Here is a 26,256-nt window from a genome sequence, read left to right as displayed (position 1 = left end):
AACTCTGGATGCATGTGGCATGGGAAATCTAACCTGCTTCTGCACCAGTGGATGAGAAGGAAGGAGAAACTTCTATAATATTAAGGTTCTTTATTATATATTTATCTGCCTGTTACACAGATCTGAAGTTTTAAAAAGATGCAGCTTGAAGCTTTTTTGGTAAAGGCAATGAGTTAGGGATATCTTACTTAAACTTTACTTTATGCCATGCTGTTCTGGCTGAACCAGCCCATCACTAAGGAGTACACACTGATCAGACTAGTTACTTTGGGCCCAGAATGCAGAGGCTGAGGAGCTTATGCAGCCTTTTACGCAGCAGCACCTATCAAAATTCTGCTACCCTGACTGAACTCCCTAGCATTCAGGCTTGCTTGATTTAGTGGATACTCCTTTATATCCTGATTTGGGGTAGGGAGAGAATGTTCTGCAAAAAGTGTATGTTCTTATGTACCCTTTTTCTTCAGGAGAAACAGTCTGCCTGATGAGCTGTAAGCTGCCATACTGTTCCATGTAGCTTTTACAAGCTTCTAAAATACAATACTGCAACATAAGGCCAAAGCTATTTAGGGCACGTTTTTCTTCTAAAACTGAAATACTTGGGAATGCTGTCATTTTACAGACACTTTAAAGCTTTCCTCGTAATCTCATGTGTTTTTTCAAGGCTTTGGGATATACCTCTATCATTCCATCTATATAAAAGACTTGCTGTTTTTATTTTGCTATGACTGAGTTTTCCCTTTTCTTCTTTCTTAAGACCTTCTTCTCTATATCTTCTTCTCTTCTTCCTTAAGACATTTCACTGTGATAAAGGTTTGATAATTGATTTAACATGTGTATGGAAGACATAGCTTCTCTTAAATAGGAAAATCAAAATTGAGTAAACACATAATGTACTTGCCTCTTAACAAGAAAATACTTTTAAGGACATAGGATAATTCAGGGACTAGATGATTATTTCATGTCTGTCCATTAGGATATAGATAATGGTAAATGGAATTAATGCTAAAATCTTCAGTTTTTGGTGGGGTTTTTCCTTATAAATGAGTACCATGTGATTGTCTTGTTGATACAGTGACAGCTGAAGCAGAGCTTTTTCAGTTATGCCTTTTTCTGTCTTGAACCATTAGGAAGCTACCTGTGTTCTGTGACTGGGAATAATTATTTATTTTTTTTTAAACCCAGGAGTCATTTGATTGCCTGACATCTGATGATGATGGTTTGTGATAACTTTTATGTGTTTAGCACAAAATATTGTAAAGACTTAATGGTCCTTTAAGTCAGAGATAAGTGGATATATTTAGTATTTTGCTCACTGTAGAGTGAATAAAAGCTGAAATAATACATTTAAAATTTGTGAAGTTCAAGTACCGCAATAGCTGAACCCTCTATCCCTCTTCTGTAGGGTGATACGTAGTGAATCAAATGTCAGTCTTAATTGTTAAGTACAACTGTAAGTTGTCTCATTGTAAGATATGATGAGATACCTCAGTGGAACTGAGGAGCCAGGGGAACCAGATACAGGAACAGTATAGGCTTAATTGTTCTTTGTTTCCTTACTTTACAGGTGACAAGGCTCTGGATGGTTACAGTAAGAAAAAATATGTCTGCAAACTGCTTTTCATCTTTCTCCTGGGGCATGACATTGACTTTGGTCACATGGAGGCTGTAAACCTGCTCAGTTCCAACAGATATACAGAGAAACAAATTGTGAGTAACTCTGTCTCTGTAGAAGATAAGCTGTTCTGTCTAATATCCTACCTCAGCTGTAAAGCACTTTGCTTTGTTCCCACCCTTCTGCCCCCATCTTAAAGCCTTATTTTGGATCTAGCAGTGGTTCTGAAATTTAAACACCTTTGTGCACAGGGAATCTTATATTAATTTTAAAAGCTAAAATGTGGACTTTGGGTAAAATTATTACTCTTGTTAAGAAACTGCCTTGAGTCTTGCATTAAAAGGTAAGTCACCTTTTAATTTGCAGAATATCTCTTTAAATCTTCTTAGATAAGGTTGTGTTTTTCAGGTACATGTGATTTACTAGTGTCTGAATAGTAAGTCAAATTTTTTATTTACTCCCTTCATCTAAAATGCTGAAATAGATTGAAATGCTTAAAAACTGATAGATTAGGATAATGCTAAACTTATTTTTGTTCACTTAATCTGTCTAGACTTTGCTCTGCTATCTAAATATCTATTTCTGCCCATATGTTTGGTATTGGAGGAGAACTGTATGTTTCAAAGAATTACTTGTGGCATTAACAGAAAACATAATTTAAGTCAGCTAAAATCCATTTTCATTTTCCTATTTCTGAATCACAGGGATATCTCTTCATCTCCGTACTAGTGAACTCTAACAGTGAGCTGATTCGCTTAATAAACAATGCGATCAAGAATGATCTGGCCAGCCGCAACCCCACCTTCATGGGGCTTGCTCTGCATTGTATTGCTAACGTGGGTAGCCGGGAGATGGCAGAAGCATTTGCTGGAGAAATCCCCAAAATACTTGTAGCTGGGTAGGTATGACATGCCTCCTTCAAATACACATCAATAAACCTTCTCAGCAACTGACTTCGATTGCAGCAGCTTGATCCATGCTCAGAGCTGTACAGCCCTTGGCTTGCAGTACAAATAGTGACAATTTCCAGTAACTGCAGATACTTTGATATACCTGAGCATGAAGTTGTTTGTGTAAGTGTACAAATACAACATGGAAGTTAAGACTATGGCAGTATCTTGCATAGGCTTTTACAGCTTTGTTGTGATCCAGTTCTGTATAAATGTGTGGCAGTGAATACCCCTGAACTGCGTATGTTTTACTTCCCTTGTCCCTCCTGATGAAAAGAAGAAATAAATGAACCTAAATAGATGTGTACAGTACAAAATTTGTTATAAACCGAAGCCCTTATTTAAACGTTTCTGACTTAATAAGGAATGTGAGAATATTCTGCTGTGTGAACTTTCTTCCTTCCTCTACTAGCCATGTAAACAGCAATTCCTGTAAATGACAAATAGTCACCGCCAACTTTCTAACTTTTCTGTTGTATAACTGGATGTCTCTAAGCAGACCTGGCAAATTTCTGGAACTGTAGTTAAGTAAATCTAAAATAAAACTTGTGATTACAGGGCTAATTTATATTGAAACTTAAAATGTCCAAGTTGCAAACTGCTTGTAAACTCTTATGAACATGAAATATTTTGGAATATGCATGAATCTTGTTTTATAACAAACTAATGTCTTACATTAATATAAAAAAGTGACATGTTGCACAAGAACAGCAGTAATACTCTAAATGTCAAGCACTAGAGCTTGCAAATGTTGGAGATGTGCTTATGCAACACTAATTCTGACTATGTCTATTGTGCATACTGTCTGAGTTAGTGACAAGAGGAAGGATATCACGTGATGATTAGTTGTGGCAAAAGTCTTAGGAAATACTTCTGAACTCTTGAAATAGTGTCTCTATAATGCCACACTTGAACACTGTTACTGTTTAGCAGAACTGAAATGTAGTATGGGCCAGAAAGCAGAATGAGCAGCTGGCACCTGATGCTCAGTATGGGTCTGGTCTGATCTGGTGGAGGAAATGGTGGAGAATCTATCCTGTAATTCCACCCTTCTCAGACATGGAATTCCCCATGTAAGGGCACATGCTTAGAGATGGAACGTTCTGGGCTCCTGTGTGGTTTGTTGTTGTCCTGTCCTGCATTCTCCATGTAGCATAATGGAGACAACACTGCAATGCTGAGGCATGGGTTTTAATAAGATAACCTTTAAAAGTTCCACAAATTTTACTTAGGGTCATCAATTGCTGACAGACCACAGCATCTTCAGTTCAGACTTGTTTGAACTTTGAGGTGTGTTTCTATTCTGAGATCAGTCTTCAGGGCCTCATTCCTTCTGCATTTCTAAGAGAATATGTATATAAAATGTGTATATGTACATGTTATGTCTAAGTGACCTGTGCAGTATGAGCACTTTCGATACATTTGCAACTTTAGTGGAGCTCCCTTAGCTTGAATGTAAATTGGAGGGAGAGAGAGGACAGGGAGGGGAGAAATAGGTTGGTTTGTTGGATTTTTTTCTTAACTGAGGTATGGTTTGATCTTATGGAAAATTGGTAAATTCATAAAGAACAGGTGGACTGAAATTCTATTGGGAATGTGGAGGTTTCTGAACATTTAACCAAGATTGCATAGTATAAACTACCTCTTAAAACTTCCAGTGATAATGCTCTATACACTTTTTAGCTGTTGTTTGCACAACATACAAAATGTTTAATTGACTACTTTGTGAAAGGGAGTTCACTGAACTAGAATAGTAGCATGCTGCTCTTAAAATACTCCATTTCTATTCCAGCAGCATGGATGGCAAGGAGAATAGGTTTGTCGTTTGCATGCTTGGTGATAGTTAGCTGACTTACATGCTAGCTGTAGGTACTGAAACTGTTGAGTAGTTAGTGATTTGTTTCTGATAGGTCCTGCATATCAGGAGATCCAGCTTTGGTCACATGCATAATAGTGTCCCTTAACTGTTTGACTTAAGAATCAGCTTCTTCCAAACTGACTCATCAAGAAGCCAGTTTTTACTAATTCTAATAAAAAGATGTGAAATGTCACTTTAAGTTGCATTATAGTATCATATAATATCATTATAGAGGCTACTAGACACATGTAATGGTTGAAAACTAGTTAAACTTGCTGGACAAAATTAAGAACAACGAATACTATAACATAGGATTAATTTAGTGAACTTCTCTTTCAACTTCTGTTGAAAAGATGCTGCCTGGCTGGGGATGCTGAGTCAGTGCAAAGACTAGCATAATGCCAGCCTGCAAGTATTGCTGTGACTCAACCGCTGTATTTTAAATCCATATTTATGTCTTGCAGAGATACTATGGATAGTGTGAAGCAGAGCGCTGCCCTTTGCTTGCTGCGTTTATATAGAACTTCTCCTGACCTTGTCCCCATGGGAGACTGGACTTCTCGAGTGGTGCATCTCCTCAATGACCAGCACTTGGTAAATCAGCTTCATTATGCTTCTCAGGCCTACTCTGTATAGAGAATGATGTCTCTTCTGCAGTTAAATACACGATTAATTTATTTCTTCTCGAGTCTTTCAAACAAGTGAGTTGATGTTTTCTTCAGGCTTGGGGAATGAGATGGAATGAGTTGTCCTTTCTTAGTTACTGTATGTATTTTTAATAAAGCTTTGTTTACCTTTTTCTTGGAGATATAAAAATGCTATGTACAAGTTCTTTTGCTCTGGCTGTAAATAAATTAATCTTGTGTGTTGTGATCCTAAGTATAATTGCATAGCTGTGATACAAATTTTCTAGGCCTCTTAAGATTAGACGTGCACTAAAAATGCAAGGCCTGATTTCGCAGTGCTTGGACTTCCTTGTCTTGTGGTGTCATTGTTGTCATTCTTATTTTGCTGGTTCAAAAAACACAATTGTTTTAGATAAGAGACTCTATTTTTCCTCCTGTCTAGTTCCTTTATGAAAGTAAGGCTATTAAGACCCGTGCTTCAACAGTAAAAAGAGTGCTTTATTCTGCAGTAATATAAAATGTTTGTGTTATGCAAAGCCTTTTCTTCATGTTGGGTTGTCAGAATTCTTTCCTGGATAATCTACTGCATCCTGTTTCTCTACTTGTGCTTCTCTTGTGTAATAACATAATTTTCATCCTGGCTTTTTTTTAATATAGCTCTCATTTTAGATGTACTATCCAAACATGAGACAGAGCTAACACAAAAATAGCATGAAATGTTCTGTAGGCATGACAGTACTATAGAATCCTAGACTGGTTTGGTTTGGAAGGGACCTTAAAGATCTAGTCCAACCCCCCCTGCCATGGGCAGGGACACCTTCCACCAGCCCAGGTTGCCCAAAGCCCCGTCCAACCTGGCCTTGAACCCTTCCAGGGAGGGGGCAGCCACAGCTTCTCTGGGCAACCTGTGATAGGGCCTCACCACTCTCACAGTAAAGAATTTCCTCCTTATATCTAATATAAATAAAACTCAGTTTAAAACCATTACCCCTCATCCTATCTCTACACCCCGATACACTCTATGACCCCAGAGTCCCTCCCCTCTTTCCTGTAGCCCCTTTAAGTACTGGGAGGCCGCTCTGAGGTCTCCCTGGAGCCTTCTCTTCTCCAGCTGAACCCCCCAACTCTCTCAGCCTGTCCTCACAGGGGGGTGCTCCAGCCCCTGATCATCATCGTGGCCTCCTCTGGCCCCACTCAAGCAGGTCCGTGTCCTTATTTGGTGCCCTCAGAGCTGGACACAGCACTGCAGGGGGGTCTGGTGAGAGCAGAGGGGGAGAATCCCCTCCCTTGACCTGCTGCCCACACTGCTCTTGATGCAGCCCAGGATCCAAATGGCTTTCTGGGCTGCAAGTGCCTATTTCCAGGTCATGCTGAGCTTCTTGTCAACATCCCCAAGTCCTTCTTCACAGGGTTTCTCTTGATCCATTCTCTGCCCAGCCTGTATTTGTGTTTGTGTTTGGGATTGCCATGATGCATGTGCAGGACCTTGCCCTTGGTCTTGTTGAACTCCATGAGGTTTGCACAGTCCCACCTCTCCAGCCTGTCCAGGTACCCCTAGATGGATCCCTTCCCTCTGGCATGTTTGCCACACAACTTGGTGTTGTCAGTGAACTTGCTGAGGGTGCCTCAATCCCACTGTCCATGTCACTGACAAACATGTTAAACAGCACTGGTCCCAACCCCTGAGGAGCAGCACTTGTCACTGCTCTGCACTTGGACATCGAGTCATTGACCACAACTCTGAGTGTGACCATCCAGCCAATTCCTTATTCACCGAGTGGTCCATCCATCAAATCCATGTCTCTCCAATTTAGACACAAGGATGTCATGTGGGACAGTGTCAAAAGTCCAAGTAGGCAGCATCTGTTGCTCCTTCCCTTATCCACCAATGCTGTAACCCTGTCATAGAAGGCCACCAGATCTGTCAGGCATAATTTGTCCTTATTGAAGACATGTTGGCTGTCACCAATTACCTCCTTATTTTCCATGTGCTTTAACATGGCAGAAGGATCCACTCTGTGATCTTACTGGGCACGGAGGTAAAACTGGCCTGTAGTTCCCTGGATCTTTTAAACTTTTTTAAAAAGGGGGATTATGTTTCTTTCCCCTTTTTCAGTCAGGGGAACTTCATTGGACTACCATTTCTTCTCAAATATGATGGACAGTGGCTAGACCACTTCACCTGCCAGTTACCTCAGAACCAGCAGATGCATCTCATCAGGTCCCATGGGCTTGTGCACCTTCAGGTTCCTCAGATGGTCTTGAACCTGATCTGCTCCTGCAGTGGGTGGTTTTCCCTTCTTCCAGTCCCTGCCTTTGCCTTCTGTATCTTGGGTGGTGTGGCTGGAGCACTTGCCAGTAAAGATCGAGGCAAAAAAGTCATTGACTACCTCAGTCTTCTTATCACATGTAACCAGGACTCTCGTTTCCTTCTGGAGAAGGGCCCACATTTTCCCTAGTCTTACCGTTATCACCAGTGTACCAAGAAGTTTTTCTTGTTGCCCTTGATGCCTGATAATTCAGAGCTTTTAGCTTTCCTAACCTGATCTTTGGCTGCTCAACAATTTCTCTGTATCCCTTCAGGCTGCCTGTCCTTGCTTCCACCCTCTGTAGGCTTCTTTTTTATGTCTGAGCCTGTCCAGGAGCTCCTTGTCCATCCATGCAGCCTCCCGGTGTTTTTGCCTGGCTTCCTCTTTGCTGGGATGCATAGCTCCTGAGCTTGGAGGAGGTGATTCTTGAACATGAACCAGCTTTCTTGGGCCCCTCTTCCCTCCAGGGCCAAGCAGAGTATCATGTTGGTGAAAATCCTGTTGGATTTTGAAGAAGTATAATTAGTCTAGCTGCCAGCCAAATGAAGGGCTTTTTAATGTGGGGCTTTATCATGGGGATAAATTTAGTTTTATTGCGTATTAAAAGTATTTGAAGTGAAAGGTGTTAATGGGCAGCTCCTTAAAGTGTGACAAAATTGAATGTATTGCTTTGTTTTTTTTCTAGGGTGTGGTTACTGCAGCTACAAGTCTGATCACCACTTTGGCACAGAAGAACCCAGAAGAGTTTAAAACTTCAGTCTCCTTGGCAGTGTCTAGATTAAGCAGAGTGAGTCCAACGATAACCCTGATAATACTTCACTGTTGCTCAGTTTACTCAGGTTCCTAGGTCAGATCAGTTTAGCATACCATTAAAGGAGAAGTTGATTCAGTTTCACTTCACGCAGTTGGTTCAGCTAGCCTCTTTTAACACTTGCTGCTTACCAGAGCAGGACACTGGTAAGCTTGCCCAAATTTTCTTGCTGTAATCCTTGCTTTGCTCCAAGTCTATGTAGAAAAAAGGTGTCTGTTTGTCTGTCTCATCTAATTGTATTTGAAAGGATCACCATGATGCGGTTGAGTTTTTAATCTTCGTTTTATGTTATTATAACATGAAAAAGTATTTGGATCCAAGACCAATTCTGCAAACTTCTGTGCAGAACCCTCAAAAATACAGCCCGTACTTCTGACTTTTATCTGAGCTTCTTACAAGATGAGTCTTCTTCCTGTTCTCTCTTTTGAGCTGCTGCTGCTTTAATAATCATAAACATTTGATATTCTGTAAATGGGTGTAGGGGTCTAAGCCAGGACAGAGGGTGCAGAGAGGGGTGGAGAGACATTTCTGTAAGTTAGCATGTCCTGCTGGAAAACTTACGTTACTGTTTTGTTTGATTTTTGTCTTTTGGATGGTACACAAGACGTGGGAGGATGCTGCTTCACAAATGTATTTTAGACCCAGATTTATGCAGTGTTATACCCACAGTTACTTGTAGGTCAGAGAAGTTTAATTTCTTTTCAAATATGAAGATTTTGTCTAATACTTAAAAGCAAGAGACTGCTAGGGGAAGTGTGTTTCTGTTCTGTAATGGAGCAGCAAGAATTAGATGGAATTTCTTTGAGCAAAGCTAGTGCCAAACTCATTCTTACCTTAGAATCAAAGGGGGAAGAGAAATCCATGCAGAGGGGTACTCCCTCTAAAACTTAATGTAATCCTTATCACATTTCACTATGCATATAAACCTCTTCTGTGAAAGCTATCTGTTCCTTGCTCTGGAGTACGAATGTTATGGAAGGTGTTAGTTGGTCCTTCTGCTTTAGTTCCGTCTGTCGTAGCATCTTGTGATTGAACTCCAAGTTCACCTATCAGCAGTCAGCTATAACACCATATTTAGGCGTTCTGTTAACTGAATCTATGAATTGCTGAACCAAAGAAAGTCAAGCTTTTAGTTAAATATATTGGTGTTACAAGATGGTGATCTTCATTCTTAAAAGCATGTATGCTTTCAGGAAGAGACTTCATAGACTAATGTATCTGTAAAACTGAATTTCTATTGCTAGGGAACCTAGACTCGTGGTATACTCACAGTATGACAACTTGCACCTGACTAATCTACTGCATTAAACATTACTAGTGACATAGTTTTGTAAGCTTCTGTCAGAGGTGACCTACAGTGTTCTTTGGGTGCTTCTCTTGATTGTGCATCACTTACCTTCAGTAGCTAACATCCTGTCTACTTATTTACAGATTGTAACTTCTGCATCAACAGATCTTCAGGACTATACGTACTACTTTGTTCCTGCTCCTTGGTTATCTGTGAAACTTCTGAGGCTGTTACAGTGCTATCCACCTCCAGGTAATGCACAAATCACAACAGTGGTCGTCTCTTATGCAGTACAGTCTCCAAAGAGCTACGATGCAGTAGTATTACTGTAACTTGGAGCACAAGCATGTTGACTTAAGACAAGGATTCTGAAGTGTGTATTCTTGAGTGTTTCAAATTGTTAAACACAACATAATTCAAAAGGCCATGTAGCTTAGAACAAAGTGTCAAACCAGTGTGCATCTTACAAACCCATTGCAACTGCCATTTAAAATATTCTTTAATGTTATCAACTGTACTAAAGCCTTGAAATATTTTATAGTGCAGATCACGTTTGGCATTTGTTCTCACCCAAATAGAACTGTGGCTCAGAATTCTTTTGCCAACTGTATTTTGGGGGACGGTGAACTGTTTTTAATGTATCAGAATACCTCAGTTTATTCAGGTTTAGCAAGGTGGAAGGCCTAAGGTAGGGATTAGGGTGTTGAGCAAAATGAAGTTGTCCAACGGCTTGTTCTTCTCCAGAAGACCCGGCGGTACGTGGTCGTCTAACAGAATGTCTGGAAACTATTCTTAACAAAGCACAGGAGCCACCAAAGTCAAAAAAAGTACAACACTCAAATGCAAAGAACGCTGTGCTGTTTGAGGCAATAAGCTTAATTATACATCATGACAGGTGAGCTGTCACACTTCTATTATGAGAGGATTTTTTAAAGGGAAAAGCTGTAGCTTTGTCTTGAACACTAAATGGGGTTCTCCCGGGGTGGGAAGGACGGGGGGAGAACAGAATATGAAGTTGCTTGCTAGATTGGAACACAACCACAGCAATGGAATTCAACAATATTAATGAACCATGTCGCTGTCAGCATATTTTTTATTGCTTTGTTTCTTGCTACTTCTTTTTTTTGGTGTTTTGTATTGACCCCACCACTCTAATCCAACAGAGGGTATTTGCTCACAGTATCTGAATTCTCATTTCATCATCAGGGCATTTTAGCAGACACTTTGAAGCATTTTAAGAAATTTCAACTGCAGAAGTAGTATTCTGTATTGGATGTTTTCAAACCTGTTGCTTTTAACCCTTTCACTTTCTCTCCTGTTCTGTGCAGTGAGCCAAATCTACTAGTCCGTGCCTGTAACCAGCTAGGTCAGTTCTTGCAGCACCGAGAAACTAATTTGCGTTACCTAGCACTGGAAAGCATGTGCACGCTTGCCAGCTCTGAATTCTCACATGAGGCTGTGAAAACACACATAGAAACAGTTATCAATGCATTGAAGGTAAATATTTAAGTGTGCAGTCTGTTCTTAGTCTTGTCTTCTCCTCTGCCTCCATGCCCTCTCCCCCCACTGCCCCAAGCCCCCCATCCCCAATTAAGCTAACAATACTTGGGGACCAAATGAGTGATTCTCAGAAGTCTGCTTTAGGTTTTTTCCTCAATCCTTCAAAACCTTGCTGTGCTGGCAGCAATAGAGGTCAGCTTCAGTTTATTTCTGCACTTTCCTATTAAATCTGATACTTGTAGCTGTGGCCCCTGTAACACTTTGGTATCTTCCCATGCTGTAGACTGAAGATGAATAATTCTTTCAAAACTGAGAATACTGGGAAGACTTCGTTTTATTAGTGTCTTGCTGGTATCTGATGCTGTTCCTTCACTGCGGTAGCTTAAGGGGAGCAGTAAAGCAGATCAGCTTCTGCTGCAGAATCAGAAAGTCAAGAAACCAGAAAGACACATTCCCAGGCCGTGTTTATATGAAAAAGCAGAAGTCAAAAGAGAAAGACTGATTTGCATGTAAATTTACTTGCACACTTCAGTGTTTATGTGTATTGTATTCTTTCAAGCTCATGCTTAATACACTTAACTTTAAAGTACATATCTGTTCTGTCTGGGCTTTTTTGTTGATAAAAGGCAAGCCCAACACTAAACCTACAGGTAGGCAATTGCCCATTGGCCTGGTGATGATTTGACGGTTTCAGCCAGTAATTAGTGCATTTGTGGCCAGTGGTGCCAGTTACCCAGTGCACGGTGGACCACAAACTCATTCACCCTCATTATGGTAGTAGTGGAGTATTCTGTACAAACTCCTCCATCCTTTCAGCACTTGCACAGATTTGGATATGTATATTACAGAAACAAAACCTGATGATTTGTATTTTTATAATAATTATCTAAGAGCAGGAAGCTGTCTGAGTGTCCAGTGACTTCCTTCTAGGTGACTGAAAGTGAGAATAACATGAAAAACTCATAGCTTCTGTGAAGGATATATCTAAATTAATTCTGTGTCTGAAAGATTATGAAAATGTCTTTCTTTTAAATTTGGCTGTGTATTATAAGTTTTATTTCTTCAGTAAGTTGCATGTGCTTTCCCAATAAAGATGAAATCATCTTAATCTTTTGCTGTGTGTCCTTTTGCAGACTGAAAGAGATGTAAGTGTACGACAAAGAGCTGTAGATCTCCTGTACGCAATGTGTGACCGGAGCAATGCCCAACAGATTGTGGCTGAAATGCTGAATTACTTGGAGACTGCTGATTATTCTATTAGAGAAGAAATTGTGAGATATTTGTGTTTCCTTATTTTTTTCGTAGCTGGCTTTGGCAGCTTATGTATTATTTATTGATTGGGATGCTGGATAGTCTGTGATAGAGATTCTTTTTCATAGTGGTTTAAAAAAAAACAACAAAGAAAGAAAAAAACCAACCACCCCCCCTAAGTTTGTAGGCTTAATAGCAAAGACTGTTCTTTATTTAGGTTAAACTAATGGGAGAGGGGAAAAAACCCCCACAGCCTTGGAATCCAGGAATTTTAAAAACTAAGTCTTTGTCTCGGGGCATTGCATGTAGAAAGTGAAGTGAATTTTATCAAGGCTTGAGGAAATACAATCTCTGGTTCTGAGGGTTGTGTCCTACTCTAGTAGTTTAGTAGTTTCAAAAATTAGTGTGATAAATACTTATTTGTAGGTAGAACTTCATACTGTGTATGCTGTGAGAATGTTCTCTTAGTCCAAGGATTCCCAAAACCAGTACCTTATAATCAGGTAAAAGACAACCATGGTATCGGTCTCCTTCCTTCCATTGGGAAAAAAAACCAGCCACCTTAGCATGGTAGCCAGAACCTGTGTTTATGGTAGTCATTTAGCTTAGTTAGGTGCCAAAGTTTCTTGGTCAGAAAAGTTAACATAGATACAGTGTTAGGTGATTTACATCTTGTACTGTCTTGTTGCCATGGGCAATCTACCCTGACTTGGCAGATAGTGTGAATGTCATTCTCTTAATTTAGTACTCCTAAAAGAATGTCAGTATAAATACAACTGGTAACAAATTATGTGGAGGTCTCTTCATATGCTGATTGTTTGCTTCAGGATCTAGGGATCAGTATGACCTGAAAAAGTCAGGTATGTGTTGGTGACTCTGATCTGTCTCTGCTGACTTGAGTTTCTCCTTTTTTCTTTTTTTAAGAGGTGTCCAGTTTCCTACTTGGTCCTGTCTTGGTGATGGTTTAAATGGTATATTTATAGCAAACAAAAAATGTTCATTAAATTGCTCTTGATTGCTTAGCTACACAGTTGAAAGCCACAGGTACAACATATTCAAATGCATTATGGGGAGGGCATTGTGTACCTGACAACTGGTGTGTTCTGCCACAGAATTCAATGTTCAGCTGTCACCTTAGCTGGGCTTCTGGGCTACCATGGGGTATCACTAGGTGTGTGTATGAAAGTGAGTCCTGATACGCAGCTTATAGTAGAAGCTAGTCAACCTTCTCTATTCTCTTATCTGTGTTCAGGTTCTGAAAGTTGCAATTCTAGCTGAAAAGTATGCAGTGGATTATACCTGGTATGTGGACACAATCCTGAATCTGATTCGCATTGCTGGTGACTATGTCAGTGAAGAAGTGTGGTATCGAGTTATTCAGATTGTCATCAACAGGGATGATGTTCAAGGGTATGCAGCAAAGACTGTTTTTGAGGTGAGAATAACTGTTTTCAATTCAATTTCAAAATGAGGTAGGAATTAAGTAAACACCACATCATCTAGCAGATTTGTGTGCTTCCCCACGTTGGGGAGGAGTTAAAATAAGATCCTGAATATTTCAATAAAATGCTGCTGAGCTTTCTGTAAAACTAGCATCATAGATTTTCAGAGTCAGAAGACTGTATTAAGTTGAGGAGAAGCTTCTTCGGCTTAAGTAATGTAGAATACACCTGGTACTGTTCTGGTTTTGGTGAAGGAGGGCAGGGCGGGTTATGCTGTTTTTTTATTATTTTGGTGGATGGCATTGAATGGATGGCTTAGTAAGGGAATTGCATTACCTGGAAAATTACTGAAATGTAGTAAAAACAGAAGGCTTTTACAGGGTGGCTTGCTTTTTGGTTTTGAGTTTTCTGCATGCAGGAATCTAAAACACTCAAAATTATACCTTGATGATCCTTCTGGAAGCATATATCCATCCATTCTGATAAAACTGGAATTTGAGCTATTAAAGGAGAACACTTCCAAGTGTCTGTCCTTGTTGCTCTGACTGGATTCTTCATATGGGTGTTCCACTTTTTTTATTTCCTTTCCTGAATGTTAAAGTTGACTTTCAGAACTCATCCCTGCTATGTTTTCCTTTGTGCTCAATAAAGACAGTATTTATATCCTGGACAACTTCAACACATTCTTGCAAGGTTCAAATTAAGTGTATTAATATCTTTCTGACACCTCTAAAGATGTAAGGGGAAACCTAAGCAGCTGTGTTTATCCTCGGAAGTCCACAGTGTTGCTAGGTGGGCCTAAGAGAGCTCTTAAGCAAGTAATACTTATATTAAGGGTTCTTATATAAAGTCATACCATCTATCATGCTTTTCTCATAAGTGCTCTGTAGTGTCTAGACCTATGGTCTGCTCTTACAGGAAAGTAGACTAGGAAACCGCTCATGAAAGTGACAGAAAAGATCTTGTTTTGATACACTGCTGACCAATGACTATTTAATGTGTTCTTACAGGCCCTTCAAGCTCCAGCATGCCATGAGAATCTTGTAAAAGTAGGTGGCTACATCTTGGGAGAATTCGGAAATCTGATAGCAGGTGATCCAAGATCAAGGTAAAACACCTTCTAAAATATTGAAGTAGTAACACTTTCTGTAAAGAATCTAATGTCTATTTAATACTCCTAAAGGCCAGTTAACAAATGATTCCGCTCTTGCTAGTAATGCATTAAGAAGGATCATGTCTACAAGAACTGATAAAAATTCTTTTTCTTCCCGTCTTTTAAGTCCCCTCATCCAGTTCAACTTGCTACATTCCAAGTTTCATCTGTGTAGTGTTCCTACCCGAGCTCTGCTTCTGTCTACCTACATCAAGTTTGTGAACCTGTTTCCAGAAATCAAAACCACAATTCAAGACGTATTGCGCAGTGACAGTCAGTTAAAGAATGCTGATGTTGAGCTGCAGCAGAGAGCTGTTGAGTATTTGAGGCTCAGTACTATTGCCAGTACTGATATATTGGTAGGTATAAAGATCATTTGGTTTTATTGTGTGGAACTCTGTAGCTGTGTCTTCTGTCAACAAGTAAATTCCACTAAACCTTACCTGATTGCTCAGAAGTCTTAAAGAAGGATTAAGGATCCACAATGTGGGCACTTATTCTTTTAGTCTGCCTAACTCAGCTGCAGTCACCTTTGATTTAGAGCTAAAATCCAAGTTGTTATTGTTTTAGTGGTACAAATGACCATTAAAGGATGCTGATCTGGAGCTGGGAAGCCAGTGAAAGCTGGCGTACAGGGTCCCACAGCATTCAGATACCAAAAGGCTAGTGCTTTGTTCTGAGAACTTACTTGATGGTGGGAAGAAACTTGTAATTCTGCTGATTTTGGGTTTTTTAAATTTAATTTTATGTTTTTCTGTCTCTAGAAGTTCACAGTGTTTTAACCTGATACTCTCAGATCTGGCCAGAGCATGGCACACGTAGTCTTGACAGCTAATAAATGCTTAGGTCTGACTAGACCTTTGGGGAATCTTCTGTGGTTTCAGTCTAGATCTGTTTGACGTAAGGACCTGCTGTGATCTAATTTCTTTTACTATTTTTTTTTTTTAATTCAACAATACTGTACCAGAGAATCGATATGCTCCTGTTCTCTTGAATAACTGCTTTGGGAGGACTTAAAGTTTTGTGTTTTTTTTTTTAATTATTTTTAAAGAAAAAAGCAAGTCTATTCCATCACCGTACAATAAACTGCATTGTTACTTTCTGTATGGATAATTACTTCTGCTTTTGCCTCATGCAATCTGTAAGGTGTATTTCTTCAAAGAAGCTGGTTTGACTTTTTCTGTAAGTTTAGCTAATAATTTTTTTCTGCGATAAGGCTACAGTGCTGGAAGAAATGCCTCCCTTTCCAGAGAGGGAATCTTCTATTTTGGCTAAACTCAAGAAGAAGAAAGGCCCAGGCACAGTTACTGACCTGGAAGAGATCAAAAAGGAGAGGAGCTCCGATATGAATGGAAGTGCTGAACCCACCTCTGTCAATGCCAGTGCTGTTGTGAGTTTAAAAGCTGTTACTTCACTAATTTAGACAGCCTGAGAAAATAATGTTTTCCTTAAAGTGTCTTCTTGGGGTTTGAAAGTATGGGTATTTGCCATAAAGCAGCAGGGGCACATACAGTTTCTTTCCCCCAACTGCATGCTTGGATGCAGTTTTTCTTTGGAAATCTTATGTAAATGGGGACGAACTATCTAAAAAAGAATCCCTTTTATGTTGTTAATTTGAAAAATATTCCTGTAAGCTTAGAAATGGGAATTTTCTTGCTGGTGAAATTGCAGTGAAATTGAGATGATAAAATTAACATATTTCAAAGGAATAATGACTTGAATTTCAATATATCAGCTGCTGTTCTGCTTTGTCTAACATGGTACATGTTTTGCCTCTTGTTTTGGATTGTTACTGTTTTTACTAGAAATGGATGACACTTGACTTAAGACAGATGTCCTTAAAACAATATAATGTTGTTACTGTTTATTTGACAGTAGTATTTGAGTTCAGTTATGGTAGACAAGGCCACAGTCTTGTTTATTCTGAGCTGAAAGTTCTCGTATTGTCAGTTAAAGGTGGGAGGATGAATTGTTTCCATAATGTAATACTTGTTTCTGGTTTTAATGACTAGCATAGCTTGTAATTACATTTGAGAGGCAGTAGTATACCTAAGAGGAGGAAACGCTGTAGCACACTCTCTGCCCAGATTGTTGAAGTGCAATCCTTTAACTCTTAGTCATTGCATTATGTAAGAGTAGATGTTCCAAGTGCAAAATCTTTGAATGGACAGAAATACCTTTCCAGCAGAAAAGTTGCCAAGTTTCCTTTGCATGCCAAATTGACAGAGGTGACTGGCAGTTAAAATTGCATTATGCTTTATAAGCTTCACTTTATGGGTTGCAGCCATGTAAGAAACTCCGTTCTGTTACTGTCATCAGTGGCCTTGGTGTGACCCCGGCTTAAATGCCAAGAATATGTTCCAAATTGAAATCCCAACTGTTTGCTTTCAGTATTTCTTACCAATTGGCTTCTGAAATACTTTTTGCCAGGGTATTTTTCATTTACTGCATCAAATTCCATTTTTGGAGTATACGATAACTTTGAGTTTGTTTACAAAACCAAAATTTCAGGCTCAATCCAAATGCATCTCATGACTCATCTTGAGTGTATATGGAGTATTGTAGGCTGCTAATGTCTAATACATGAACATTTTATTTAACAGTCTATGCTTTGTTCTTGCATGTGACGTGGGGACATATATGCAGCCTCTGTTGCACGATTCTGTGTCCTGGCTACCTGATTTGTTGTATTTGAGGAAAAAAAAAACTTCAAAGGTCATACCTCTACCTTTAGTGTTTGCAGCTTGAACTAGCTACAGGCTCTGCTTTTTTGCTGGTTAGGTCTTACATGGTTTCTAAGGTTTGCCAAGCTTCAAAAACTCCGGACTAAACTGATAGTCAATTTTAAAGATGCTGTGATGTTTTAATTTAGGTTTGCATAAAAGCTACTATATTTCTTCCTAGATTCTTCTTCATGAAAGAAAAGCAGCACATTTGAATTTTGTTCCCTACAGTACTTAATTTCCCTTGAAACTAAGAGGTGAGAAGAGAGAGGGAAAAAGTGTCATCTTTCTTCTGCAGAATCAGATTCCAGACAGATTAATTTTGGTTTTTTATGTAATGGTTAGATGGACATATGACTCTCTTCAACAGAAAAAAAACCCCACATCTGTTAATGAGCTTAAGTTGAAATGCAAGGTGATAGCTGCATTCATGAGGCCTACTACGTCCATTCAAAGCTTGATTTGTGGTGGGGAGAGACACTTTGCCATCGCTTAATTGTCTGTGCAAAAGAGACAGCTTTGTTTTAGTTTTGCTGTAGTGTAACACCGAAGTGTCTTGTCTTCCCTAGTCTACTCCTTCTCCATCTGCGGATCTGCTGGGTCTGGGTGCTGCCCCTCTCACCAATTCAGCTCCCCCACCGTCCTCTAGTGGTAGCCTGCTGGTGGATGTATTTTCAGATTCAGCTTCTGCAGTTGCACCTCTTGCTCCTGGTTCTGATGACAACTTTGCGAGGTAATTAAGTCACCCTGTAAGGAATCTGAAGAAGAATTTGTCTCTTAAAACAGGATTAGAGAAAAAAAATACATTAATTTCCAGTTTTGTTCCAGCTTATGGAATGCATTCCTGGGTGGTAGTAGCACAGCAAGAGAGGTGTTCTTGAACACTGTGCTGGATGTGCTATCTTTATTGAATACTTCTGTTCATGGAAAAACTGAGTCTGTAGTAATCAACCTGAGGGTATTAGCCACACAGTATTGCCTAGTTTTCATGCTGGTTTTGCTTCTTTAAAGTAAGCTGCTTGTGCATCTCAATACATCCTGAATTTGGGAGTTATCTGGCCTGATATGAATTCGTTTATTCTTCTCTTATTTCCATAAAGTATTCTTGTGTCTCTCCACTTACGGCAAGCTGATACTGGAACAATGAGATGGATTATATCCAGAGATACTGGTTCTCAGAATTTCAAGATACACTTAAATTGTTCTGCTACTGTCTGACAAACAGGTGTGAAAAGGGGAAAAAAAAAAAGTGCTTTGCTTTTTTTTTTTTTTTTAGGGTATTTGATACAAGTATCTTCCTAGATACATTACCAAGTGTAGTGTAGGTGCAATATGTTCTTAATTTTGTTAATATTCAAAGCCACTGTAGCTACACTCAAAAATTATTTGGCTAAAATTTTGGAAATAAATAGTATAAAATCATAGAATGCCTTTAAAAAATCTCTCATCTTATTGGCCAAAGAATGTGTTACTATTGTCAAGGACCAAATTTTAAATGATGGCATGACAGATTTACAATGCATCTTAATATAAAAGACGTAATTAGCGAAACTAATCTGCCTGGATCATTGAGACTTTCATCAAAATTTTATACTAGGCAATGCATTGTTGCAGGTTTGCAGTGATTGGGACTTGATCCTGTGTTTTCCTTGAAAGTCAATAAGTGATGTTTAATCATGCTATACAATACCAAAACTTTAAGAAGCTACACAAGCTTGTTAGAGGTTTTTGGTTTTTTTCCTCTTTTAAAGAAACCAATACTAGTAGCTTCATAAGCAAAAGTTACCTAAAAAGAGTTTTCTCTTTCTGCAGAAGAAAGTATAGCATTGCCCAACCCCTTGGTCTGTCTGTAGATGATGAAATGCTTCTCTAGTGATACTGAGAAGTTGCCTTTTACAGTTTCCTGCCTCTTTTTAGTGCTGTTGTCACTTTTGTTTCTAATCTGATACTTGGGGTAAGTCATTCTCTGTGTGCCCGTATACCCTTGCCTACACTTAATACGTGCGTGTTTTTAAGAACAGATTGTGCAGCTGTAATTAGAAGTGCCACTAAGGTTGGTGAGGCCTCTGCTTCAAAGAGCACCTTTGTAGTAGTTAATGTACATCTCCCTTTATGGTTTTGAACTGAAAGTTTTCTGCTGTCACAATTAAACACCTGAAAGGAGTTGGTTCTTTAAGAGGTATAAATTTAAGCCACTGAACGCCTTCAACTGTCTCCTGTCTCGGGGAAGAATTGCTGGTTCCTGACAATCAGGGAGGGGTGGGGTGGGGGAGAGAAGTGGGGAAAACATTGCCTAATGCCTAAAACCTTTCTAGGTGTACTGAGCTAGGGCAGCTAATAAATTTTTCATGCATTAAACTCAGCACTGCCATTTTTGAGGAAGGAGGTAAAAGAAATAACTAAGCACTAAGCTGTCTTTACTAACTCCTGCTATCTCTGTCGCTACTGCCTTTCTTCCTTTGTGCTGCCTGAACTAGCCCTGACCTGGCTTCATCTGAGGTAGTTTCTGAGGAACCAGCTGATACTGTGCATGATGCTGATGAGCTTTTTCACAAGTAAGCAATACTAAAACCTTGCAAGGCTGGGCAACTTCCAGATTATAGTTATAAAGCAAAACTCTATTGTGCATTAACTTAATACCAGCAAAACTAGAGAAACATGTACTGTCAGACTTGTGACTAGAATACCTCTGTAGATGCTGTGGATTTTATGACAAGTTTGTGAATACACAGGTTAGAGTTGCCTTTATGAGTCAGTGCTATCACACACTGCTCTAAAATGAGGCGATGTCAGTTGTAGATTAAGTTTTGCAACTATTCACAAATAAAGGAAAACCATGAAAGAGTAAATTGTCAAAAGTACTGATACTTGGGAGTATGTTTTAAGTGCCTTGTATGTGAAAGGCTGATGTTTGCTGACCACCTCTTCTACTTTTAAGTGAAGGGTGACAGAAAGGACTGAAATCACTGTAGAATGGGCTTCCTCTCTCAAAATGGAAAAAAAAAATAATACAGCTCTCAGTTGACTTATGTGATACGGAACTGATAAAACAAGGGATTCTTTTTTCTTTCAGGTTTAAACAGTCAAAGCCTCAAACTTTTCAATTCTACACCAGCCTAATGAGTTTCAGAAGTTGTCAAGAATATGCATAAGAAAAATCCTAGTCTGTTGCCTGGTCCTTTATAGACAATGTGTGTGTGTGTGTGTGTGTGTGTGTAGCACATTGTGGCTTCCTCTGTAGTTTCTCAGACATCCTATCAAATAAAAATTTCAGTTCTTTTAATGTCCTACAAGTGGTGGTTTTGGTTGTAAAATTGTCTTTTCTAACTCTGCAGTTTTCTGCAAAGACCTCTCTCACAGACTTATGCACTCTAGGTTAACCACAATCTTCATCCTCTGTGTAAACCCTGAATTTTGTGGTTCTAAGTATTATTTAATATAACTCAATTTAAAACATGTTTTTCTCTCTTCCCCTAGGTTTGTGTGTAAAAATAATGGAGTCTTATTTGAAAATCAGTTGCTACAAATTGGATTGAAGTCTGAATTTCGACAGAACCTGGGTAAGATCTTTCAGGCCAAGTGGTTAGCTGTCTGCATCATCAACTCCAATGCCAGCACAATGTTATGGATGTGATTTACTTTTCATCTGCTTAAGAGGGAAATGTGATTTCAGGCCTAACCTGTCTTAGGATATTCACTGTTTGTGTGCCTCTGGCTTCTGTGTGGGTTCTTGTTTCCTTAAACTTATGGGTTGTTTTGGTAGCTGAGATGAACTGGGAGTGTTAAGTGGTACTGTAAGCTCCAGCTCTTGCTGCCTCTTTGTAAGACTGGTACAGCCAGGGTTATAAAGGACTGTTCTCCTCAATTTTTATATCTTACAGTATAGCTTATTGTAATAATAATACATTTCAGATATGTCTATCATAATACATTAATGCACAAGGTACTGAAGACCTTTAGGAAAGAGCTAGGAATCAGACACAGGCCAGCACTAGGATTGCTTGCTTCTGCCTTCTGCATCACTTTTGACATCATAACAGTTTGTTTACACAATAAGTAATGTTCTCGGAAAGACTTCCACAGATTCTTTAACTGCCTGTGTGACAGCTACTGTGGGAGAAGTTGCACGGTTTGCTTTAATCTGTTATTTCATTTTGAACTGTGAATATGTTGGTAAGATAAACCATGTAAATCATGCTTTGTTTTTAAAAGTTGCTTTAAAGAAAGGTAGAAAGATATTAGATAATTGAAGCACATATATTTTAATATGATTATATGTGATGTACCTAAAAATTCTGATGTCTTTTATTCTTTTCTTTTTAGGACGTATGTTCATATTCTATGGTAATAAGACATCAACACAGTTCTTGAATTTTACTCCAACAGTAATCTGCTCAGATGACCTACAGTCAAATATCCTTAAATGAAGTAGCATGTGTTTTCTTATTTGGGTTTTGTGTTTTATGCCACACAAAATTATAGTAAAGCTGCTGGATCAAGGCATGGTGTCCTTGAATATGAAGAAATGAGAAACTTGCTGATAACTTTCTAAAGTTCTTGGAGAAAGAACAGGCCTTGAGCAGAGAGGGAACATTCTCTCCTTAAAGCTCTGGTTACAAACACAAACTTACTGTTGAAATAAGGAGAAATTTGGCTGAATAAATACGTAAAGTAACTGTAGCTTTCGCCACTGTCATGAAGTGGCAGGGGTATAGATGTGACATCCTTCAAGTCCTGTGTTAGGAGATAACCTCAGATGAGATGGAGATAGAAGAATACATGTGCACAAAGATGGTGATATAAAATAAGCTCTTAATTTACAGTTCATCCTTAACACTTGATATTGCAAATTTAGGATTTCTGGGAGACTGTGTAATCAAGCTTGTTTGACTCAAAGCATCACTGTGATGTTCACATCCAGTGGTGTCTATTGTGAAGTCTGTCTGTGCCTTCATATCTTTTTGAGGGCACCTTTCTTTAAGAGTATCCAAATAACTGAGAATTGTGGGGGGTTATTGCTTCTAGGTGTGTCAGTATGAAAAAACCCCCAACTTGCTGTACAAGAATTGGCCTTTGAATATTCAGTAGCATATAGAGAATGAGTGAATGATGCTAATTCCTCATGTAGCTTATTGAAGGATTTGCTTTTTTTTAAAAAAAAAGTTACCAATTCATTGATGAGTTTCCTTAAGCAGTTCTTATGCCTGAATCTTCAGACAAAACCTGTTGACCCCACTGTGGATGGAGGTGCACAGGTTCAGCAGGTTGTAAACATCGAATGTGTGTCAGACTTTATGGAAGCTCCAATCCTGAACATTCAATTCAGGTAAAACATAGGATTCCAATGTTAGTGAATTAATTGGATGGAAGATGTTGAATTTGTCCTGGTCCTATGACTGAAGTGTAGAATAAGGACACGTTGATCTAACCAAGCTTTAAGTTACTAGGTAAGGTAGGGAATCCACTTAGAACAATGTGATTTACTAATCAAGAAGCAGCTGCTGGTAAAATATCTCCATGACTTCTCTTTCCACTATCCGTATGAAACAGCAGTCTTCCTGTTTGCTTAAGAAGTCTTGATAGGAATATACTTAGTAACTTCTCCCTTCTGGAAACCAAGAACATTTCTGCAAACAGTGTGGACTGGAAATGCATGCAGTCAAAACCAGAATCTTGTTATGTCCACTCACATCAGCCTTTAGGAAATTCTGATTTCTGGGCTACATTCTGATGTTCTAGTCTAAACCAATTATTCCTGGTATGTTTTCACAGGGATATATTTTCACACCTTTGATGGGGGCTATCTAGAAGGATAACAACCTATGTTGAGACGAGAGATCCTTATTAGAAGTTCTGCCAATTCATTTTCATTTGCCATCTAAGCAAAGCAAATAAATTTGTTTAACAGTGGATTAAACCTGTATCTTAGAAATAAAATCTGTGAACTTCAGATAACGCTAATCATGCACAATTGCTTGGTTGATTTAGGCTGAGACACTGCTGGCACTGTGCTTCATACACAGTGTTCTTTCTGTTCCATATGCAGGTATGGCGGAACATTTCAAAATCTTTCAGTAAAATTACCCATCACACTGAATAAATTTTTCCAGCCGACAGAGATGTCTTCTCAAGACTTTTTTCAGCGTTGGAAGCAACTGAGCAAGTAAGACTTTGTCTGTGTTTGGGCTTGGGACTCTTGTGGTGGGCCAAGGGAAGAAAAAGGTTATACTGTGAATGTAGCTGGTGCAGTGCCTCATCTCATACTTAATCTTGTGACTTATAAACTCTCCCAGTATAATCCGTTGCTATTGAACAGTGCTGTACACCATACGTGTGTTACACCATATGTTCATCTTGCCTTGTCTTGCAGTCCGAAACAAGAAGTACAGAATATCTTTAAAGCAAAACACCCAATGGATGCAGAGATCACAAAAGCAAAGGTGGGTGTTGTGTGGTATTTTTGATTCAGAGTATAAGGATAGCAGTATACACAAACTTTGTTTGTCTTGGTTTACATGGGAATTGGATTGTCCTGTTAAAATTTGAGTCCATGTTGTGTAACAGACCCTTGGCAGTGCCGGGTTGAGTAGACTGTTTCTCATTGTGGCTTGAATTAGATTTAGTCTTCAATAGCAGCTGGAAACTTGAAAGTATTTAAGGAAACACCAATTCAGTGCTTAAAACTGAATTGAAAGATACTTCAAGCTTTAATTTATACTAGAGTTACTAGTTAGAAAAGAAAACAAAACAAGTGACCTTTTGTAGAACTGGCTGCCTTAGGCAAAACAGAAGTGACTAGTGTAAGACAGGAGTGGCTTTATCAAAACCTGGATATCTAACTTATTTATCAGTTTATTTTTGAGAACCTCTTTTTCAGGAGCATTATCAGGGTCACTCTGTCACTTCAAAAATTTGTTGTAATAAAATTGGTATAGGATAATCCTTTAATGTCTTGAACATGTCAAATAAAAATTAGTCTCCTACTTGTTTTGCTAGTTGGCGGTGGCTGTGCTTGGGTAGACTTAGTATTGGTGTCCCACAGTCCCCACATGAAAATCTTCGGGATTTCTTTCACAGATAATTGGCTTTGGATCAGCCCTACTTGAGGAGGTAGATCCCAATCCTGCTAACTTTGTCGGTGCTGGTATCATACATACAAAAACTACTCAGATTGGATGCTTGCTGCGCCTTGAACCCAACCTCCAGGCACAGGTATCTGTTTAAGTATCTACAGCTTAAATACAGATTCTCGTTTGAACTAAATATCTGTGTATATCTGAAACTCCTTAAGGTATTTATATAAAATCACTACTGCAATAGCTAATTGTGACTGCAGACTCCAACAAGAAATTAAATTGTAGAAGCGGGTCCTGGCCCAGTTTGGTAAGCTACTTCTTCATAGCAATTCTCTTTCCCGTTGGAAGAGATCATTTTATTATTCCAGACAGTCCATGGAGTCTCATCTTCTCTTGAACGTTGGAAACATTTAATGTTTCTGTTTTGTGCACCTTGGAAAGATGAAGTAGAATTCCCTTTGCCATTTTAAATTACTAAAAGAATGATTGGCTAAAAGAGAAAACATAAGCAAGTGAAGACAATGTTAAAGAATATTTATATTTTTCCTCAAGCATTTTGATAGAGGTTTTATCAAAGTTAACTGAGGACTAAAAATAATTTTGGGGTGGTAAGTTTCCTGTTTTCTGAAGAAGTGGTGATAGAGAGTCTTTAGACTTGTCCACAACATTTACTTCTTTTAAAGAAAAATTTTGGACAACACCTTGCTCTTAAAGCCTGAAAATATGAGAGCAATGGTAACTCTTAACAAGGGTTTGAATATGTTCTTCAGCCTGTGGTTTGAAAAAGCTGTATTACTCAGTGGCTGCTGCTTCTGAATGTTTTCACTTGAGGTCTTTTTCCTACCAAATCTAACAAAATGGCTAAGAGATAACTGGTAGCTTTCACTAGTTGACTGTGCATTCATTTAATGCCAAACTGTTTAAAATGTAAATAATACTTATGTTCTTTTTCAGATGTATAGGCTCACACTACGAACAAGTAAAGAAGCTGTATCTCAGAGATTATGTGAATTGCTGTCAGAACAGTTTTAATATTAATCATGTCAGTTTTGGTTTTTCCATTTATATCACTGTCATCATACTGCAAATAAATGTCTTGTACATCACTGTCTGAGTACTGCAATGTTAACCAATACCAGCTCCCTGCCTTAATAGGACTTGACCCTTGTTTGAAATTAAGACTATAAAATGTACAGTACATGGAAGTGACTTTTTACATTAAAAATGGCTTTTAGTGTGTTACACAAAGGGTGGGAGGGCTGTCTTGTGCTCCTTTTTCTTGCAGAGGTCAGGCTTTTAACTTTGCTAAAGGAAGTTGATTTAGACGTGGTAACCAAGGATTTCAACTGGAAATGGCTAGTAACATTCTGCCTTAGTGCCTTTAACAGGTACTTGCTCTGCTCCGAGTTGAAAGTAACCAACGTAACGCTGCGCAGTAAGGTTAATTCAGATATTAATGTAGAGTCAAAACTTTGTAAAGTTGAACAAGTCTTGTACTGGGTGGAATGGCAGATTCCAAGATGTGTTTGAATCGGATTCAAGTGAGTGAACATTTATGTTGATTGTCATCAATCTTTGTATTTGAAAAATGCCACAGGACCAGAGTCTTAGACTATTAATCTTGTAATCCTTTACTTCTTAATGTTTTCTGAACTTT

General features: G+C 38.9%; 1 protein-coding gene across 4 annotated transcripts in view; it reads left to right on the top strand.

Annotated features, from left to right (window-relative positions):
* AP2A2 (adaptor related protein complex 2 subunit alpha 2) overlaps positions 1–25,705 on the top strand; it is a 47,429-nt gene extending 21,724 nt beyond the window's left edge. Inside the window, exons 3-23 of one of the 4 annotated variants that reach the window (XM_074917778.1) lie at positions 1,565–1,707; positions 2,317–2,510; positions 4,885–5,014; positions 8,041–8,142; positions 9,598–9,706; positions 10,202–10,349; positions 10,783–10,951; positions 12,088–12,225; positions 13,458–13,640; positions 14,658–14,755; positions 14,928–15,159; positions 16,017–16,190; positions 18,093–18,256; positions 20,001–20,078; positions 21,001–21,083; positions 21,847–21,936; positions 22,726–22,849; positions 23,570–23,686; positions 23,894–23,963; positions 24,601–24,735; positions 25,554–25,705. In XM_074917778.1, the coding sequence (XP_074773879.1) occupies positions 1,565–1,707; positions 2,317–2,510; positions 4,885–5,014; positions 8,041–8,142; positions 9,598–9,706; positions 10,202–10,349; positions 10,783–10,951; positions 12,088–12,225; positions 13,458–13,640; positions 14,658–14,755; positions 14,928–15,159; positions 16,017–16,190; positions 18,093–18,256; positions 20,001–20,078; positions 21,001–21,083; positions 21,847–21,936; positions 22,726–22,849; positions 23,570–23,686; positions 23,894–23,963; positions 24,601–24,735; positions 25,554–25,631 (2,759 nt within the window). In that variant the 3' untranslated portion in view covers positions 25,632–25,705. Of the gene's footprint in view, positions 1–1,564; positions 1,708–2,316; positions 2,511–4,884; positions 5,015–8,040; positions 8,143–9,597; positions 9,707–10,198; positions 10,350–10,782; positions 10,952–12,087; positions 12,226–13,457; positions 13,641–14,657; positions 14,756–14,927; positions 15,160–16,016; positions 16,191–18,092; positions 18,257–20,000; positions 20,079–21,000; positions 21,084–21,846; positions 21,938–22,725; positions 22,850–23,569; positions 23,687–23,893; positions 23,964–24,600; positions 24,736–25,553 lie in introns of all 4 variants that reach the window. The other 3 variants (XM_074917777.1, XM_074917780.1, XM_074917779.1) reach the window with 3 other exon arrangements.
* Positions 25,706–26,256: the final 551 nt, after the last annotated feature.

This window comes from Athene noctua, chromosome 14 (genome assembly GCF_965140245.1).
Source record: "Athene noctua chromosome 14, bAthNoc1.hap1.1, whole genome shotgun sequence".
Lineage (NCBI taxonomy): Eukaryota > Metazoa > Chordata > Aves > Strigiformes > Strigidae > Athene > Athene noctua.
The sequence above is the reverse complement of the archived record's forward strand: the minus strand, read 5'-3'. Positions and strand labels throughout refer to the sequence as shown.